Raw genomic sequence first — 21894 nt, 5'->3', positions numbered from 1 at the left:
TTTTGAAATTCATCTATTCCTTCCAATTTGAGGATTATCTCACGATATTCCTCCAAATATGTCAGCAGGGGTCTTCCCTTTTGTCTGACATAATCCCAATCTTCCCAATTTCTTTCCATTTCATTTTCAGGAAGGAATTCTTTCAAAAAGACGGATTCAAATTGAGTCCAAGTTTCAGGTATTTTATTTGCCTCCTTTAAAGTTCGCCACCATTTATACGCTTTGGGCCCCAAAGTTAAACTAGCCTCCAGTGCTTGGAGATGTGGTGGAGTATTTTTAAGTTTATGTAAATCTTCCCATTTTTGGAGAAAATTAAAGACTGTATCTTTATTTCTATCTTTTTCCTCCCCGTGAAACTGAGGGGGTTTCATATCTTTTAGAACTGGATTATCCCTCAACTTGTGGTGGGGTTCCTTAGGATCTCGCATAGTCACATCTAAATCTTTCGATGAAGATGGGACATCCGAGGTTTCTATCTTATTTTTATCCCTTTCTAACAATAAAGTTAATTGAGATTTTATTTCAGTGAGTGTTTGAGTTAAAAATTCCATTTGAACCCCCTGAGCTTGCACACGAGCAGTAAGATCATCAAATTGTTCTCGTGTAGCAAAGAATTATTCCCACTGTTCTTCTTGCATCTCCGATTCATGGGGATCTACCATAGGGTGGTCCCCAAAACTAGAACCTTCCATTACTTGCTCTTTCCCTTTTTCTGCCATTAATACACTGGAATTGGAAAGCAAAGATAAGAAATTTGCATACAAAGTAAAGTACTTCCCTGGTTATAATGACAGGGCAGCTGTTGCTGGATTTATTAGTAAGCCCGAAGAGTGAGGAACAATTTTTATCTTCCGAACTAAGCCGGTCACGCAGGAAATGGAGCTTATTTGCAGAAACAACTAGTATTTAGTCCCCTTCTTAATGATCACGCAGACCATCAATACATCTTTCCTGAACTTATTCTCTGCCCAGCATGTACTTGTCATACAAGTGCAGTCGGAGCTGGCGAGAGAGATACCAGACAATAGAGGATAGCGTGCAGTCGGCTGGTCACAGAGAGACCAGAGGGTAGCGTCAATTTTATTTGTTTGCGTCTCACGGAATTCATGTGATCCAGGATACGGCGTTAGACGTGAAGGACAGCCTCTTTTCGCCAAATGATAAGTGACCTGGCGAAGATAAACCTCACGTCAAATTTCGTATGACGTGTCACCGGGGCGCCGGAGAAGAACAGCTTCACGGGTAAACGAAGCGAGACCCGTCGGCTCTTGAAGACAGAATGATTCGACGACTTCTCAAGAAGAAGAATCCAACGCCTGCGCCCGCTCTGATACCAATGTCATGAGACTCAGAAGATCCAGAAGAAGACTATAAGAAATCAGTCCGAAAACTCAATGGGCACGAGATGCGTTTCACCTCCCAGCTTTGCCTAGTTCATTGCTGGCCACACTCATCGTGATCCGATTGCCAGCCGTCAAACCTTGGTGAGTTCTACTATTCTTGGACTCTCTTTAATTCTAGGCTCCCCTCAACCCCGTTCGGGCGCCCAAGACCCCGGACGGTCATGCCTCGTGCATGTTTCCCTTAATTTACCTTATAAATATAACAACTATGCTCAAGGTAATAAGACACATCCGATGTGCACTAAGTTCTTTCAAGCACATGGAGTATCGATTGGCGCTATGACCTCCTGGAGATCGTTGCAATGCCAACGGCAGTCTTCTCCCACTTATTTTCAGGTACAATGGCTTTCATGACCTACGGATTTGTAGTCCGCTCTATCGAGAGAGAGTGATTGTTTGATACCGTCTCCTTATTAGTCCGTTGCTTCGAGAGACAGTGGCTGCTCGACTCCTTCCTCTTCTTCGGCTTCCCGGTCTGCTCCATTGAGAAGATGAAACTGTTGCCCACTCATTGCTCGCTCTTATCCCCACCCTTCATCCTAGCCTCCTCAAGTTCGAGAGGCCACCTTTGGGGAGTTCTTCACCATCCCAGATACCTTCTTCGGCATGCCGGATGATACTTTCTTCTTCACCAGATGATATAAGATCCGGTGATCCATGAGTTTTTGGATTCCCTATCTATCTTTAAGGGAAATTTAGCGAGGGATAATCTCTTTTCGCTCTTCGAGAGGGCTACTTCTCCTACTTTTTCTTCACCTTTAGAGGGGGCTCCTTTACCTCCTGCTTTAGAGAGGGCACCTACTCCACATGAAGTTCTTCACCCATCATGTAGTTTCTTGGGGTGGCTGCCTTCGAGCTGTCATCTCTTCTACTGATATGCAAGATCTCTTCAGGTACCACCTAGATCGGGACGTCGGAGGTTCAGCCGCGACTTGGTGATAAGGCCTTTGTATTCCTTCTAGCATGGATGCATGGAGCTAGCGGCTTCTCTCCTGAGGTTGAGTTTCAGGTTTTCTAGTTCACTCTGTCTACTGTTCTTTACTGCAGGTTCTCTTTTCGGTGGAAATGTTGGATCTTAGGGATCCTCTACCTCCTCTACCTCCTATGCATTGCATGTTTTCATCATCTTTGTACTAGGGTGCTGGGGCAAGTGAACAATTTCTCCACGAGGGACACTGTCTAGGTGGCACCTGCTGCATGAGCATTTTTCAACATGTAGCATTCAATCTCCACCTCACTCTTCCCTTGTTCCTCTTTTTGGGCCTGAGGGGGGGTGTTGAGAAACACTTCACCCTTCACCTGCAGTTTGTGTTTTTGTGTTTTGCATTTAGGGTTTGCAGCCCCAAAAAGGGGTGTCATCCTAGATTGAATGTGCCTATTTATAGGCCACTCTCTCACTCATTCTACACGGCTGATTCATTCAGTCCATCGCCTCTTCTCTCCTGCCTTTCCACTACCCTCATACCCCTTCAGGAGGACATTGTGGTTCGTGGTTCATGGTTGTCTTCATCATCTTCCTTGTGCTATGGCACCCTTGTTTCCTTGTATCACATTCACTCCATGATTTAGAACTTCATCATTCCATTCATCAGAGTTTTTTCTCTCTTCTCTTCTCTTTTCCATGTTTACCAAGTTGACTCCGTGTTCCTCCCCGCAAACCCTATTGTCTTGCTCGTATGTCATCGTTTGACACCCACCCCCCTTCCCCCCCCACAAAAAAAGAAAAAGAAAAAAACCCAAAGAGCTGTTTGATGATTAATAAATCAAGTGTATGGCTATCATAACAGCCTCTATCCAAAATCCATGAGGTAAAGCAGCATGTGACACCATTGTATGGACCCTGTCTTGAATGGTCTTGTTCATACGCTAACACAATTTTGGGGTGTATTGTGAGGGGCAGTGAGCTCGCTTTTAATCCCTTTGCTGTCACAAAAGTGGTGAAAGGCTTTGGACACCTATTTCCCACCATTGTTAAACTGAAGACGCTTTAATGCCTTGTTGGTATGATTTTCAGTATATGCCAAGAATTTTTTAAATTTATCTAAGGCCTCGACTTTACGACGGATTGGATAAAGTCATACTTTGCTTGTGGCATCATCAACAAAAGTAATGAAATACTTCTTTCCCCCTAGAGATAACCTTGGCATTTGACATACATTTGGATGTAGCAACTCTAAGGGTGAAGACTTTAGGGAGAGATTTTTTATGTGACGTTGGAGCTTACCATAAATACAATGATTACATTGTTGAAAAATCAGGATATGTCAAAGATGGCAAATAATCTAAATGAGAAAGTACTTTCGTGCTAGTTTGACTCATGTGTTTCAACCGGCTATGCCACAAAGAAATACTTGGCTGCTCGGTGATGGCGACTATATGGTCACGCATGCTACATACACGTAAAGGATACAAAGAATCACTTTTGGAGCCCTTGGCAGCAATGTGAGAGCCCTTACAAATTTTCGATTTGCTATTTTCAAAGATGGTGTGATAGCCTTCGTCATCTAGTTGCCCTGTGCTTATCAAGCTCTTCTTGAACCACTCTTTCTTCTCGGATAGGGTGGTAAATAACCTGACTAAGCACTATTTACAACAATTAATAAATTCACAAAATCGAAATGCACACTTTACCATATAATCTTGGACATTGGACAGCAAGGTGTCCAATGTTGAGCTGATTTAGGATCGTTGGGGCCAACAATGGTAGGACGTACTTTTACTACGACAAAATCATCGGTAGTCGGCTCGGTAAGAAAATGGGTCATATAGTAAAGGTCATTAGGTTGTGCTTTGGAGCGAGCAATCACTAAACCAGTCTGAGAGTCTAAGACCTCGACTGTGGTCGTCATGAAGATTGCTCACCCCATTTGGTAAAGTTGTTGAACGGACAAGTTTGCCCAAGCTGGGGGACGTTATAGACATTATCTTGCGAAGCTAGATCTGGACCTAGGTTAGTGGGAAAACTGACGCGGCCTTGGGCTTGAATCGTGATTGAGGAGTTATTTCCTATGTGGACACTCTCGGTTGTAGGGGCTCGGGAAATAAAAATGTCGGCTCTAGGAGTCATGTGATGGGTAGCTCCATTGTCCACAAGCCAAACATGTATTGACATGCTCGGCTGTGATGAGTGGGCCTTTGGAGACACCTCATTAGGAGGCAACTTGTAGATGTGAACAAGGCTCGCATCCAGTGTCTATAAGGAGATGATGTGGGCCTTTGTAGACCAGCTAGACAAAACCCCTGGAGTTGAGCAGTTCTCCGACTGTGATGACGGATTGGTGACAGTGTAGGTGTGGCCTCTTCATTGCTCTTGACGAGGGTTGCCACCATCGTGCTTCCCTTGTTGGGGGTTACTTGACTCGGGTGCGGGGGTCCGATTCTTAGATTTTGGTTGTGTGCCTCTCGCCTTAGATTGACACTCATCGTCATAATGGCCAGTCTTTTGACAATATTGATAATATCTATTTTTTAAAGGTACATTTTGCCATCTAGGTTTAAGTGTGGATTGATTGATTCCTTAGGATTCACTAGCCCTATTTTGATTTTGATTTTGATTTGATTTTTGTGTGCCCTTGGCTTATTGCCCATTTTGTGAAGATGCAATAAGAGCCCCCTCTATCAAGGACGTGTTATGAAACTGATTAGACAACCATGATTAGACAACCATGCGTAACGCAACAAGTGACACTCAAACTCATAAAATGTGGGCATCTTAGATTGTGAAATCACCTGCTATACAAAATGGAAATATTTTTTTGGCAACTTGTTAAGGAACAAGGTAACCTGATCGTTAGAGGACTTAGGAGCCCAAGTGGTTGAGAACTTGGCAAGGAGACGCTGATACTCAGCCAACTTGACCTTCAAGTCATCCTTGTCGGTGATTTTGAAATTTGGAGCCCATGATCCAAATTGATGCGACGGATTCTATTCGGAGCGGCATGGCAGTTAGTCAAGTGTGCCCAATGCTCGGATACTAAGTTGCAATGTTGAAGCTGAGAGTGAAACTTAGGCAACAAGCCCTATGTAAGCTCGACAATAGCGGAGGCATTACGAGCCTTCCATGAGCGGATGACCTCCTCGTATGGAACAAGAGCGGGATCAGGTTGGGGCTCAACCCTTACACTAAATCCCATAGGTTTTGTGAGTCTAAGACATGCTTCATCAAATTTGACCAAGTGGTGTAGTTTGAACCTTTGAAATGAGTCTTGTCATTAAATGCATGCTTAGGGGATGAGGAACTAGAACCATGAGGTGTTTAGGAAGATGGATAAATGGGATAAGATGGAGGATAAATTATAAGATGGTTGTGGTGGTGGTGGATAAGGAGGAGGAGGGGGTAAAGATGGATAGGTAGAAATAGCTTGTTGATGTCCAACGAGTGTCGATTGCTATGGGGATACCGAAATGGAGATAGGCCCATATGATACCATAGGTGTAGGTGGAGGCACTGGGGCATAATAGCCTTGTCAAAATGTTGGTTGGGGCACTATAGAATGATTGGATGGTCCACTAGGTAATGCCATATAGGCAAACTGTGATACCAAACGATCCATACTTGAAGAATGCCATGGAGGGGGAAAACTCGAACGTGTGTGTGTGGGAGGTTGAGCCTACATCATAGGTACACCACCCAGAAACGGGTATGTAGAGGTCCTAAAGACTATGTGTAAATGTGCAGAACTCTGGAGTGTGGTGTGTAGTGGATAATGTGGTGCACTTAATGGAGGTTGAAAGGAATGTGTAGTGGAAGATGAGGAGGGATGGGTGGGAGCCAAATGGATTTGTGATGGATGTTGTTGTGGGAAATATCGTAGATTTCTTTTGTCCATTAAATGCACTAGATGAAGATGCACCTACTCCATAGGGACCATGAGAAATAATTCATTTGAAGGAAATGGAAGGGTGGGAATACTTACAAGTTTTTCTTTTAGCTTCTTACATAGTTTTGGATTAATGAAGAAATACCAATCTTCCTCATTACTCAAACCAAAGCTTGTTTTGAAGAGTCGCTTCTTGATGAGCATCTGTCGATCTAACAGAAAATACAAAATCAGTTGGCATAGAATCTGAAATAATAGGGTTCATACTTGGCATTGGAGAAAAAGTACTGTGGAAGTGATGTGTAATCTGAGACAGGTTCCACTTGCGGATGACCGGTTTATAGTGGAGATTCCGAAGGTCATGCAAGATCATTACTTTTGTGCATTGAATCTAAAGGAGAAAACTCTGGCTTACCTTCAACCTCCTGTTGAGCCCTATGCATAAGGATGAGATCATATTGAGCGCCAAAAATTTGATATGGTTTGTGAACTCCATGGTAGTTGAATGGTTCTCTACCCATGTTAGATCGGGTAGTAGCAAGCTAGGAGGTCCACTCCTGATCGTTTTTGTCCATTTTTGGTTTTGGAGATTGGAGTGGTGTTGTGAATGTGTTCGCAGTCTTTTGACCCTTTTGTTGTTTTTGCGTTCGTGAATGAGCTTTCCGATCAAAGGCCAAGATTTCTGAGTTTACCTATCTCTGATACCATGTGAAGAATGCTCTAAATGCAAAAAGCATAAAACCAATCGTACTACAAAGCATAGACTGATAAATTGAGAACACAGTTAGGGTAACTTAGTGACAGTGAATACAATGAATAATAAAGTGAATGAATAATGTATCTATAGTGCTCATGCAACAAACACATTATGCAGTGAATATTGAACCTCGAACTCTTGTATCTCTAAGATCAAGGTAGAGGTTATGAGTTGTAGAGTGTGTCGTACTCCGAATGGATCCCGAATCGCAGCAAAGGCAACCTCAAAGTGTCGAATAGCAACAAACACAGTGAAGGAAGGTTGGATTTGATGCAAATGGCAATGTAGGAGAGAGAGAGAGAGAGAGAGAGAGAGAGAGAGAGAGAGAGTTAAAACACAGGTACCTGAGGAGAGAGAAAATTTTCACAACAGCTCTCAGATACAAACGTAGATGATTCAGGGAGAGAATGTGAGGGCAGAAGCTAGAAATTGCAAAAGCAGCATTTAGAGGAGAGAGAGAATCTTGGTGAGGAGCATCCAACTATGGGTGATAGCACCCAATCGTAGGCGACAGCTCCACAAGCCTGGTGATAGCAGCAAACGCGTGCAGAAGGCTGGAATCAGGCGCTAGATGGTAGCAGGTGACTGGTGGAAGCTTTGATTGGGATGTCTTTCGCGAACAGGGGGTGGGCAACAGAGCTATGGCTCTTGAAACTTGCAAAAATGAGATTGAGGGAGAGTGGTGGACTGCATGCATATTTATAGAAACTTTGGGGCATCCAAATTGGGGTTTTGCATTTGGGACATAGTAACTCTCTAGGATCGCGTTTCTTTTTAAAATAAAAGGTTTTTTTCATTAATTAAACATGTTTTGGGGTTGTTTAAGTTAGGCTAATGCATTTTTAGCTCAACAATGGGCTCATAAATTTACTCTAACCCTAGTTACACCTCACATGTGCAACATTTACTTAACCATGTGATTAAAAATTAATCCACATGTTAAGTGAGGTTTCAAAAATACATGTTCTCATGACAACAAACTTACAACCAAAGTGTCCTCATCACTTTTATCTTTTATTTTGGATTGTCTTCAGCATACCTAGAGGAGACGAGATGCCTTTGTTTTTGCTTCAGCTATAGATATCCATGGTCATATTGGTCGTGTTTATAGATTGTTGTAATTGCAAGTGGGTTATGTAGCTTCAATTTTTGTCCTCTAGGAAGCTGCTGCACGGATGGAGATAATTGTTCCACACCAGTTGTGTCCTTCGTGTTTTGTGTTTTTCTGCTAGCAGCCTTTTTGCTTCTTAGGTTGTTAAATGTTTTATGGTTGTCTGTTGTCTTTGGCTATAGCTTATTTTTGAGAGAGAGAGAGAGGGATTGATTGTACTTTTGTTTGCAGATAACAAAGTGGTAGATGATTCACTGGGGGAGGAGGTCACACCAAATGAGAATAATCAAGGTAATGAGACATTTTCGCACTACCTTCAGCACATATTGACTGGCTGTCCTGTCATATTTGGAGATACCTGCTATACTCTGGTGAGTCAGCAAAAGGGGCTTTGTAAATTTTTCCCTGCCAGTTGAGCCCTTCTGCCATGCCTACCCTGGTTGCAAGGGGCCCACCAGAATTATTCTGATGACAATTATCATTTGACATCTCCGTTGCATTACCTTTATCATGTTTATAACCTCTCTTTTCTGTAAAAGTTTTGTTGTTTGGTAACTGTTTCTCTCTTGTGGACAGCTTCATAGTTATGTATGGATATTTGAGACTTTAGGTATAAGGCAGTAGTGCAAACAATATATAGGATAAACAATTTGAGCATGCTTCAGAAGAAAGTCCTGTTGCATTTTGGCTTTTTACTTTAAGTATTGATGTAGTTGACAAGACGTTTAGATAATATCCATCAGTTTTATCCATCAAAGGAGATGGTTTCTCTACTTCATGTGGGCTCCTGTGCCTGTCAGTGCAGCTGTGTAAGCTTCCTCGGAACTGCCTCTTGCTTTCTTCCTTCACTACCTTAATGACTGTGCTCTTAGATTGTTGACAGTGGAAATGTCTTTTATAAACTAGGCAGTGAATGTGGCTTTCAAGTACAGAGGTAGCCTGTGCATTGTACATCTTGAAGTCCCGCTTCCACTTCTTGGTGTTTTTGAGAGAGTCTCTTCTATGTCTAGTAGCTCTCAATGAGTCTATGCCTGTTGTCTTGTCATACTTTGCAATACCTCTTCCTCTTGGCATGTTGCTAGATCTTGTGGTCTCTACTGTGCAAAGCTCCATTGGGGAAATGCTCTTTTTCTGCCGTTATAGTATATACTATAACTATGCTCCAACTAGCTGGGGAGTGTGCATTTGCTATCATGATCTTCTTGTCCATGTGTGGTCTGTCCAAGCAGAACTTGTAAAAGATTGTGAAAGATTTGCAAACTCCATATATCTGGAACCTTCTTCTCTTTCCTGCTTGCTATCTATTGAGCATCACACATTATCCTCGCCCAAATTTTTTCATGTCTGTTAGGGCAATTGGAGATCCTTGAAGTATAGGGGTAAGAAGACTCATTTATTGAAATGTGACACAACATGTTTGAAATTGCCATGATGTCTTCAGAAGCTTAGTAGTTTTGTTTATTTTCACTACTCCAAATTGTTGTTGCAACCACCATGGTTACTGTTGTGACCAGGGGTCTTTAAGTATGTGCCTCAGCCAGATGACTAGGGAAGCTCATGGTACATGTTCTATGTGAAAGGGGCAGGACCCAAGGGGTTTCTGGGCACAAATACACTGGTCTATGGTCATCTATTACCAAGTGCCATGTGAAGTTTTTTTTCAACAAAGGGGCAGAACCCCAAGGGTTATTGGGCATAACCACGATTATGTGTCAATGTACATTACCAAGTGCCACTTGTGTCTCAAATATTTAGATGCTTGTGCAATTATGGCTAGCATTGTGAATATCTTATTCAGCCAGTCAATCAAGCAAGTTTCTCAATGTTTCATCTAGTTGCATGCATGCATGCATGCACATACAAGTGCATGCATCTAGAGAGCATTCATTGGAATAAGTTGATTCATTCCCATTAGCATTCCTATAAACTCATGCATTTTTTAAATCACCACTCATGTGCTAGACATTAAAATATTGATCCTCGTGTTCTCTCTTTATTGTCGGATTACTATGTTGATATATCTTGGAAAGAGGGCAATGAAAATTTGAAAAACCATTTTCAATAAATGAGAAATGTTTCTTGTCACCAGTCATGCATAAATATCATTTTCAGTAAATATTATTTATACATGAGTGGTGATGAAAATTTGAAAACCCACTTTCAATAAATGACAAAAATTTTCAGTCACCACTCATTAAAATATCAAGCCATGTGTTATTTTTTGATATTGGACTACTTTGGACACATCCTTAAGGGGTTATTGGGATGATAAAAATCTTGAAAGCCCACATTCCATGAATGGTAATAACCAAATTATAACTTAATTACAGCAAGCAATAATCAATGAAATGCTGAAACACAAACATTTACCAATCAAGCTTGGACATTGGGCACCTTGTTGGCCCCAAAACTGGCGCCCGTTTTGGTATTTCTTTATCTTTAATTGCAATTGAATTCGAATACAATGGGATTCTTTCAATCCCCTTCGCTATCCAAAAGCCCCTTGTTGTTAATAATGACCAGCAAGTCTTCAAATTGATTTAGCCCTTGATTTGCTTGGGCAATTGGCCTTCACTAACTCCTTGGGAAATGAAATTTACTCCTAATTCGAATGTTGGCTGGTCCCTCACTTGAATCTTGTTGAGAATTAATTCTCAGTCCAAAAATTTCAAGTCTTGAGGCTCCAATATTCTGGCACGCTTCTCAAGGTTGCTGTCAAAATTTAATTTTTGCTGTTAATTAGCGTTTAGAGTAGAGAAAAATATAATTTCACAGCTTCTAGGGATTAGAATGTTGAGATCTTTGGACAAGGGTGGGAAATGGCTGGAGAATGAGAGAGAATGCTGAATAGAGAGAAAATTCAGACTTTCATCGCGAGAAAATAAAAGAAATCAGCTGCTGCTCTATCTAGACAACCATGAAAACTGTCTCCATTGATTGAACACACCGAATATGATGTTTCTTTGGTTGAAACAACCTTAAAACTTTTGTCACCTACTGCCCTAGTCTCTTTAGGACATGTCACTAGCTCCTGGAGGGTCTCTTGTTGGCTGAAAATGGCTTGTCAATTGTTGTAGCAGCTATACCAATCTTCTTTGTGTCTCTCTCAGCTTGCACAAGGCTGAAATGACTCCTCTCTCTGTCCCTCCCGACCTCAAAAACGTCTTTTCTACTTGCATGGGCAAGTTTTGTCTAGTGATAGCTTTTTGATCCCATTTTAGAGCATTATTTGCATTATTAAATTAACTTTCAGCTATAAAATAAGAATTAATTCAATAACTACTTTAGAGCTTGGAAAATTAGTCTGACCAACCAACAATTAAATTGACTAGACTAGTTTATCTCCCAAGTAATCCTTGAGTCTTCATTAGCCCCCGGATTGGCATTAAGTACCATTAAATGCCAAAGTCCCTAGTATCACCAGTTAACACTCATGGCTGATAAAATGTCTTAGGCCAATTTCTGGCACGAGATACCACCTAGTATCTGTACAACATTACTTAAGACAACTTTTGCCTTTGACATCCACTAATTTTCTTAGATCCTTGGCTCATAAATATAAAATAATCTCAGTTGCACTTCACATGTGTAACACATACTTAAACATTTGATTAAAAGTTAATCCAAATGATACGTAAAGCAAACAAAATTTCACCTCCTCGTGAGTATATATATATGTGTATGTATGTATGTATGTATGTGTGCGTGTGTGTGCGTGTACATATATATGTTTTCAGGAGTGTGGACACACGTGTGTGTAGTTTAGTTGGTTGTTGAGCATGTGGTGACTAGAAGATCTTGGGTTCAAGAGAGAGAGAGCTACAGTCCAAAAATTAAGTTAACTTCTAAGGGACACGAGAAAACCTTAGATTTTGTCATGAGGATATGTATTTTTGAAATCTCTATCATGTGGATTAATTTTTAATTACATGATTAAGTAAATGTTGCATATATGAGGTGCAATTGGGATTAAAGTAAATTTACGAGCCCGCGACCTGAGAAAATCACGGGATGTCAAAGGCAAAAGTTGCTATAAGTTATACCGCACAAGTACTTGGTGGTATCTGGTGCCAATTGTTAGCCTAGGTCATTCATTTGGCCATAAGTGTCAGTTGGTGACACTAGACAAGTGGTATTTAATAGTATCTAATGTCTATTTGATGGTCAAAGATGACACAAAGACACTCGGGAATGAAAGTTGCCTAGTCAATTTAATTATTAACCAGTTGGATTATTTTTTCGGGCATAGAAATAATTATTAGATTAATTTTTAGTATTTAGAGATTGAAAATTAATATTTAATTATAGATAAGGCTGGAAAAACCATTTGGGAAGGTTGCCACTTGTCAAAAATGCCCATACATGATTGAAAAACGTTTTTAGAGGTTGGAGAGAGGTATTTTTAGTGTATTAAGCTTGCAAGAGAGAGAGAGGAGATGTTGCTGGTTTGATTTGCAACGATTGGAGGACCTTCTGAGACAGTCGGGGGCAAGAGAAGACCAATCAACAGCAGGTGATAGCATCTACAGGGCCTGAGACAGGGCAGCAGCAGTAAATGATTGATTTTCTTCAGTTCTTTGCATCTACAAGCTGTTATGGTAGGGCAGCAGTTGCATTTGACTGATTTTCAGTCATTCTTCCCAACAAAACTTTGAATTTTCTCTCTCTACAGCTTTCTCTCTCATCTCCCAGCCTTTCTACAATCGTGCTCCAAAGGTTGCAGCATTGAGATCTCCAAAGGTTGAGAAATTTCAGATTTCTTTGCGGTAAACCTTAATTTGCAGCAGAAATAAAGGTTTAGCAACAGCCTCGAGAAGCGTGCCAAAAATTAGAAGCTCCAAGACTTGGATTTTTCAAGGCTGAAGGTGAATTTTAGCTAAATTCAAGTGGAGGACTAGCCAGCCATTGAATTTGGGGTATTTCCATTCTCTATAAAGTGGGTGAAGGCCAATTAAGTGCTCGAATCAAGGGGTAAATCAAATTGAAGACTTGCTGGTTACTTTGGACAGCAAGGAGAGTTTGGATTGCGAAGGGGATTGGGAGAATCCCATTGCAAATCAAGTTTTTCTTCAATAAAGCTAAAGAAATATTGAAAGGGACTCCAATTTTGGGGGCCAATTGGGTGTGCATTATCCAAGATTAGTAGGTAAATTTGTATATTTGGATTTGCATTAATTGTTTTCTGCTGTAATTAGGTTGTAATCAAGGATTTACCACCCATCCATAGAAGGAAGACCAGTTACAGATTCCATAAGACTTTAGAAAGTACTAAAACTGTTAACACTTCTACAACATTTTAAAGTATTTTCAATAAATCTAGGCTTAGAGACACATTCACATGTATGCTACACAAATCATCCTCTTAAGAATGTGTTTTAACACAACTTTGCTGGGTGGATGGATGGATACATACTTGTGTGTGTATTATACCCACACACATGTGCATGTCTATGTGCGCACGTGTGTAGGTGGGTTGGGGGGGAGACAAGGGGGGTTGTCAAAATGACTTAGTAACGAGAGAGACAGTAGGGTTTGCAAGGGAAAACATAGTGTGTACGGCAAACACTGAGAGAGGAAAAAAACACAGAAGACAATGAAAGATAATCATGTTGATGAAGTGAATTTGATACAAGGGTGCCGTAGCACAAAGGAAGCCCTATGGTGTAGGAAGATTGCCAAAGAGGCCTTTGAGTTTGCAAATGCAGGATGAGGAGGTGTTGCTTGGAGTAGGGAGATTGCCGTCGAAGGGTGAGGAGCCTTTGAATCTGCAAACGCAAGGATGAAGAGTGGTACCTACAAGTTGGGAGAAAGCCGATGACCGTCTGCAAACGCATGCTTGATGAGGTGACGCCAGCTCTGCTGGAGTGACGTCAAGTGTTGAGGATGAGGTAGATGCTGAAAACACAGATGAAGACATCCTTTGGGAATGAAAGGCATGTGGGAAGCAGCCATGAATCAAACGCAAGGTGCAATTGCCTCTGATGAAGGTGACGCCTGTTGGAGAGAGACACCAGATGGTGAGGAACCTCCCTGGCAGCCAAAGGCAAGAAGGTGGAGCCATTAGAAGGGTGGAGGACGACGCTGGATAGGATGGATACTGACGCCAAGAGAGTGTGGACTCCAAACGCGGGGCAGCACCAACCCTGAACATAGGCTGGAAAGTAGCAAACACAAGAGCGAGTAGCTGCCAGTTAGGGTGTTGATGGAGCGGAAGAAGAAGAGAAGTGGACGCTGGATCTGCCACCAGTCTTTGCCTTCACTGGAGTGGAGGATCTTTGCCATTGTTTAAGTAGAACCAACTCTGATACCATGTCAAAATGTCTAAGTGACGAGAGAGACAATAGGGTTTGCGAGGGAAAACATAGAGTGTGTACAACAAACACTGAGAGAGAAAAGAAACACAAAAGATGAATCATGCTGATGAAGTGAATCTGATACAAGGGTGCCGTAGCACAAAGGAAGCCTTGCAGTGTAGGAAGACTGCTGAAGAAGCCTCTGAGTCTGCAAATGCAGGATTAGGATGTGTCGCATGGAGCAGGGAGACTGCCGTTGAAGGGTGAGGAGCCTTTGAATCTGTAAACGCAAGGATGAGGAGTGATACCTACGAGCAAGGAGACAGCCGAAGAAGTCTCCCTCTACAAATGCAAGCCTGATGAGGTGACGCCAACTGCTGGAGTGATGTCAGGAGGTGAGGATGAGCTAGATGCTGAAAACACAGATGAAGACAGTTTCTGGGAGTGAAACGCCAGGTGTGGAGTGACGTGAGAAGGGTGGGAAGCAGCCATGAACCAAACGCAAGGTGCAATTGCCTCTGATGAAGGTGAGCCTATTGGAGAGAGACGCCAAATGGTGAGGAACCTCCTTGGCAGCCAAACACAAGAAGGTGGAGCCGCAATAAGGGTGGAGGATGACACCAGATAGAGTGGATGTTGATGCCAAGAGAGTGTGGACTCCAAACACAAGGTGTAGGAGCACAGAAGATGCTGTCGCCAACAAGTGAGGATGGACACCAGCTGAAGAGGAGCATACTGACACCATGAATGTAGCCACTTGGAGATGAAGGTAGGTGCTAGGAGTGTGGAGATGGTGGTAGGAGAGGGGAGAGAGAGATGATGGAAGAGAGAGAGTGTGAGAAGACTCAGGAAGAGAGAGTGGCAGTGATGGACTGAAGGTTTAGCCGTAAGGAATGAATGAGAGAGTGGCGTATAAATAGGCACAATCAGTCTAGGGTGGTGCCCCTCTTTGGGACTGCAAACCCTAAATGCAAAACATAGAAACGCAAAAACGCAATTTGCGGGTGAAGGGTTTCTCAATAGGGGGGAGGGAATAGTAAGAAAGAAAGGTATATTAACATTTTCAAAAGGCCAAGTTAGTTTGGGAGACCGAAATTTTACATCAGAAAGTTGGGGAAGTTTCCGAAGTTCCAAAATAGTTGTAATCTAGTGCTATGACTAACTAAAAGGAGAACAAACATTACATAGTTGATAAGTGCAAGATAATGTCTAAATGAGATATAATGTGGATATGAGAGAGAGAGAGAGAGAGAGAGAGAGAGAGAGAGAGAGAGGCCAAAATCGGTCTATGAGACATAACCATGTATAATGATGATCGTCACTAAGTATCAAAGTGTGATATGAAGGCTCTACATGTGCATACATAGTGCTTCTCACTCTCTATCTTCAACCCGATATAATCTACAGATTCGCTCTGCTCGTGGGATATGAACTGCTCTCCCTATCTCGATCTCAAGCTGAGGGGATGAGACCTTGAGCTGGCCAATGGCAACCTGCATCTCATTCGCTGTGTATACATCCAAGTATGATAAGTGACTATGGTGCAGTTTGCTGGGCGAGCTCTAGTTTTAGCTAGATGACCCTTTGTATCTCTTTGTGTTTTACTGATGCAACTCCTTAGCTGGCTTGGTACATGCAAATAGCTGTTGGGCAATGTAACCGGCCTTCGTTCAGTGGATGGGTGGTAAATCCTTGATTACAACCTAATTACAACAACGAACAATAAATACAAATTTGAAAATACAAATTTACCTATTGATCTTGGACAATGCACACCTGATTGGCCCCAAAATTGGCATCCCTTACGGTATTTCTTTAGCTTTATTGAAGAAAAAGTTGATTTACAATGGGATTCTTCCGATCCCCTTCACAATCCAAACTCTCCTTGTTGTCCAAAGTGACCAGGAAGTGTTCAATCTAATTTGCCCCTTGATTCAAGCACTTAATTGGCCTTCACCTACTTCATAGAGAATGGAAATGCTCCAAATTCAACGGCTGGATAGTCCTCCACCTGAATTTAGTCGAAATTCACCTTCAGCCCTAAAAAATCTAAGTCTCAGAGCTTCCAATTTTTGGCACGCTTCTTGAGGCTGTTGCTAAACCTTTATTTCTGTTGCAAATTAGGGTTTACAACAGAGAAATCTGAAATTTCTCAGCCTCCGGTATGCTTCCAACTTCTGGCATGTTTCTTAAGGCTGCTGCTAAACCTTTATTTATGCTGCAAATTAGGGTTTACAACAAAGAAATCTGAAATTTCTCAGCCCTAAAAAATCCAAGTCTTGGAGCTTCCAATTTCTGGCACGCTTCTTGAGGTTGTTGCTAAACCTTTATTTCTGTTGCAACCTTTGGAGTAGGACTGTAGAAAGGCTGGGAGATGAGAGAGAAAGCTGTAGAGAGAGAAAATTCAGAGGTTTGTCGAGAAGAATGACTGAAAATCAGTCAAATCTAGTTGCTGCCCTGCCATAACAGCTTGTGGATGCAAAGAAAATCAGTCATTTGCTACTGCTGCCCTATCTCAACACCTTGTAGATGCTGTCACCTGCTGTTGATTGGTTTTCTCTTGCCCTTGACTGTCTCAAAAGGTCCTCCAATGGTTGTAAATCATATCAACAATATCTCCTTCCTCTCTCTTGCAGGGTGAATACACTAAAAATGCCTCTCTCCAGTCTCTACAGACGTTTTTTAATCTTGTATGGGCATTTTTGAAAGGTGGCAACCTTTCCAAATGGTTTTTCCAGCCTTATCTGTAATTAAATATTAATTTTCATTTTCTAAATACTAAAAATTAATCTAATAATTATTTCTGTACTCGAAAAAATAATTTGACTGGTTAATAATTAAATTGGCTAGACAACCTCCATTCGCGAGTGTCTTTGCGCCATCTTTGACCATCAGATTGGTGTTAGGTATCATTAAACGCCACTTGTCTAGTGTCACCAACTAACACTCATGGCCAAATGAATGACCTAGACCAACAATCGGTACCGGATACCACTAAGTACTTGTGCGGCATAACTTATAGCAACTTTTGCCTTTGACATCCCGTGATTTTCTCGGGTCCCGAGCTTGTAAATTTATTTTAGTCCCAATTGCATCTCACATGTGCAACATTTACTTAATCATGTGATTAAAAATTAATCCACATGTTAAGTGAGGTTTCAAAAATACATGTCCTCATGACAACCCTCCCCCTTTGAAATCCTTGCAATGGTCCTTGATTGCACTGCCAAATGCATCGAAAGCAAAGTACTACACTGGAATTTTCGATAGGGCATCATAGTCAACACAACATTGCGCATTGCTGTTCAACCATTCCATATGCTCAACATATGCTCAGAATTACTAGCCAACATAACATAACATAAGACTCATAAAGAATCTTTAAAATGTTGCTAGATTATCATCTAACATGTTCGTTTCTCATGAGCTTAACTCATCTGGCAAAACCAAGCCATAGTATAGCGAAAAACAATCATAAACTTTGGCTAAAACATCAATGGCATCATAACATATGTTGTTGTCCATGGAACTAGATGTATAGCATTGACAACTGAGCATAATTCGATCATAAATTGATCGCTTGTTGATCTGAGAACTGATCATAACCTGCTGCAAATGCGACCCCAAATTGATCAAAAACTCATTGCAAGAAGTGACCAGTAATGAATGCAAAAACTGATCCAAAAGGTGACCATAAACGGTTCTCAAGCTGATCAAAACTGAGCTGAAAACCACTAAATATTAATGATCATATGCACGCTGAAAACCAACATTCGATAATCAGCCCTTGATGATCATTAACTGATGCTACACCAAGCATAACCAATGCCATACCATGCATAACTGATTACACACTGAGCATAATGGATGCAAATGTATAGTTTGACCTCTTCTCGAAATCATCAGGAAGCACAAACATCCAGTCACGCCATGGATACAATGGCTGTAATTCAGGCAAAGGAAGCAAAAACCATACCGACCTGCATACCAAACATAGTGACCAGTACACGGAATAGTGATCTCTTGGCAAACATACTGTTCAGCTACAGTACCTTAAATGTATGTTGAATACATTCGAGATACACTACTTCTAGAGCTGTCGATAACTGGAGGAGTGGAAGTGCTACCTCCCCCTTGAGCATCAGGCAATACTCTGGGACCTTTGCTTTGTTGAACTTGATTGAGCCCGAACTAAAGTCGGCTCTAACTGGAAAGCATCAAGGTAAAACTGCAACAACTGAGGATGGTCTCCCAAGTCATCCTCCTCCATCCATTTGGTATCCATTGGTGAATAATTCTGAAACTTTATCAAGTACCTTTTGGAACCCTTATCCCTTCCTCTCTTTCTGTGCCAAAATCTGCCCTGGTACTAGTATTTCATCGGGCTCTTTAACCTCCGGCTAAATTTCAGCAGATATATCCTCTGGCACAACTCCATGAAAAGGTCTAAGCAAGCTCACATCAAAGGCATTGAGTATCCGCCAATGTGGAGGTAATTTCAGCTGATATGCCACATCACTGATCTTCTCCAACACTTGAAATGGCCCATAGTATCTCATAGATAGCTTTGGATACGATCGCTCTTTGCCCTTCATCTTTTTCAGCCGTGCCTTTTCAAATCGCAGCAATACATTCGCCCTATGCAAAGCGCAAAGCATGCCTATGACGATCATTTGCTCTCTTAGTAAGCTGAATGATGAATCTTTCATTACTTTGGAAATAGCAGAAGCAAATACAATAGGTGTGACGGGGACGTGAAATTTTGAGATGCTTTAATCTTGCTAGTAACATTTGATTAAGTTACTAATCAAATGTGTAAGGTTGTTTAGCACATGTGATGCACATGGCAGTTATTTCATGGGAACGGGCCAAGGACCCCGAGGATGCAGCGGGTGTTAAAGACAAAAGTTGTGTTAAGTTATGCGAATTGGGTTTTGGTGGTCAGTTGGTGCCAGGTTGGACCCTAGGACAATTGTTTGGGCATTAAGTGTCAGTGGTGACACTAGGGACTAGCATATGCTAGTCTAAGGGTCAACAGAAGTTGGGAACCACTCCAAGTTGCAAATGGCCTAGCCAATATCATTTCAGATGGACATGTTTAATTTCGGGCAGGGTCAAAAGGACTGAAATTAATATTCAAAATTAATTAATTCTGGAAAATTAATTTAATGGCTGAAAATGCATTAGGAAGGCTGCCACTTGGCAAAACTTTCCCATGCAAGTAGGGAGAAGGCTGTTGGAGGGTAGTGAAAGCTGAATGGCAGCCATTCAGAGCTTGGTGGAGGGAGAGGTGGTGATCAGATTTGGCTCTGAGAGGCGACAACGATTTATCTTTTCGTGGTGATGTGCCAGAAGATGTATCTGCTGAAATTCAGCCAGAGGTTGAGGAACTAGATGAGATTTTGGTACTCGAGCAGATTTTGGCACATAAGAAAAGGAAGGTCAGAGGTAAAGTTTTCAGAAGATATTTGGTGAAGTTTCAAAATTATTCACCAATGGATGCAAAATGGATGGAAGAGGATGACTTGGCAGACCATCCTCAGTTGTTGCAACTTTATCTCGATGCCTTTCAGTTAGAGCCGCCTCGGGCTTACTCAGGTTCAGCAAAGCGGGCATCCGGAGCATTGTTTGATGCTCAAGGAGGAGTAGCACTTCCACTCCACCGGTTTTGGACAGCTCTCGTATGTAGTGGATCTCGGATGTATTCAGCATGCATCCAAGGTATTGTGCTGACAGTATGTCTGCCATGAGGTCACTACTCGGTGTACTAGTCACTGTGAGATACATGTATATGAGTATGTACTATGGTTGTCACTGCAGCTCTGAGACTATACTTATGCATGAGTTTTTGGACCAATTTGGCATGAGTTTTTGCCTCAATTTTGAGATGAATTTCTAATTAGTTTCAGCTGAGTTTTTGATCTCTTTGAGAACCGTTTATGATCACTTTGGGATCAGTTTTGCATCAGTATCTGATCAGTTTTTTTTACCATCAACTTGTGATCAGTTTGGAGTCACATTTGCAGCCATTTGTGATCAATTCTCATATCAGTCCATGATCAGTTTATGATCAGGTCATGCTCAGTTTTTAATGGTTTACAGCTGATTCCATGGACAGCCACATGTAAACGAATGTCATTGAAAGTTTCAGCCATGGTTAATGCCGAGAATATGCTTTACTGTGGTTTTGAAGTTAGAACGGTTGAGAAACATGAGTTATGGATGCATCCAATGGTTTCTAGCAACAGTTTTGGACTGTTTTCCAGTTTTCTATTATGTTTTGATGGCTGGAAAATTTCAATAAGTTTTGTGCATATGCAACGGTTTGACAACAGTGGTCAATGTTGTGGTGACTATCATGCCAAATTGAAATTCCAGTGCAATATACTTTTGCTTTGGCCCAATGCATGGCAATTGAGGATGATTGCAAGGTTTTCAAGGGGGAGATTTGTCACGGGGACGTAAAATTTTGAGATGCTTTAATCTTGCTAGTAACATTTGATTAAGTTACTAATCAAATGTGCAAGGTTGTTTAGCATATGTGATGCACATGGCAGTTATTTCATGGGAACGGGTCAAGGACCCCGAGGATGCAGTAGGTGTTAAAGGCAAAAGTTGTGTTAAGTTATGGGAATTGGGTTTTGGTGGTCAGTTGGTGCCACGTTGGACCCTAGGACAATTGTTTGGGCATTAAGTGTCAGTGGTGACACTAGGAACTAGCATTAATTAATTAATTAATTCTAGTCTAAGGGTCAACAGAGGTTGGGATCCACTCCAAGTTGCAAATGGCCTAGCCAATTTCATTCCAGATGGGCATGTCTAATTTTGGGAAGGGCCAAAAGGGTTGAAATTAATTTTTAGAATTAATTAATTCTGAAAAATTAATTTAATGGCTGAAAATGCATTAGGAAGGCTGCCACTTGGCAAAACTTTCCCATGCAAGTAGGGAGAAGGCTGTTGGAGGGTGGTGGAAGCTGAATGGCAGCCATTCGGAGCTTGGTGGAGGTGATCAGATTTGGCTCTGAGAGGCGACGACGACTGATCGTGCGCCGCAACAGGATAAGGGGCAGCAGGTTTTCTCTTTGGCCTCAAGAGAGGCGGCGTTAGGAGAGGAGGGCTCACCAGCTAAGCTAGTGTTTTACCCCTCTTTTGAAGCTGTTGGTGCCATCAGATTTGTCATCAGAGCTACGAATCAGAAGATACATTTCAGTTGATTTTCTCTTTTTCTATAGCATTCTCTCATCTCATTCAGTCTATGCTCAAGTATTCTCAGCAATTCTCAGCCATGGGTAGCAGAGTACAGCCAAATTTGGTGGATAGTAGAGAGTTTACTGCTGTAAACCCTAAATTACAGCAGTAATTAGGGTTTAGCAGCCACCTTGGGACCCGTGCCATCAGTTGAAGGCATTGTACAGTGAAATCAGCACCCGAAATTCGTGGAATTGTGAGGATTTCAGATGCCAGCCCATCTATTGTGAATTTGGGTCAGCATTTGACCAGTTGGGGTTCC

At 41.7% G+C, this 21894-nt stretch overlaps 1 protein-coding gene across 8 annotated transcripts in view; it reads left to right on the top strand.

Moving 5' to 3' along the window:
* LOC148011649 (WW domain-containing protein) overlaps positions 1 to 21894 on the top strand; it is a 139677-nt gene that overhangs the window by 43353 nt on the left and 74430 nt on the right. For 7 of the 8 annotated variants that reach the window (XR_015689394.1, XR_015689393.1, XR_015689395.1 and 4 more), the window contains exon 2: positions 8323 to 8382. Coding sequence is in view for 2 of the 8 variants with exons in the window: in XM_087670914.1 (XP_087527040.1) it covers positions 8323 to 8382 (60 nt within the window). In the remaining 6 variants the exon portion in view is untranslated. Of the gene's footprint in view, positions 1 to 8322; positions 8463 to 21894 lie in introns of all 8 variants that reach the window. The other variant, XM_087670915.1, reaches the window with a different exon arrangement.

This window comes from Lygodium microphyllum, chromosome 28 (assembly GCF_053477565.2).
Source record: "Lygodium microphyllum isolate KBCC chromosome 28, Lygodium_microphyllum_v1.1.10, whole genome shotgun sequence".
Taxonomy (NCBI): Eukaryota; Viridiplantae; Streptophyta; class Polypodiopsida; order Schizaeales; family Lygodiaceae; genus Lygodium; species Lygodium microphyllum.
The sequence above is the reverse complement of the archived record's forward strand: the minus strand, read 5'-3'. Positions and strand labels throughout refer to the sequence as shown.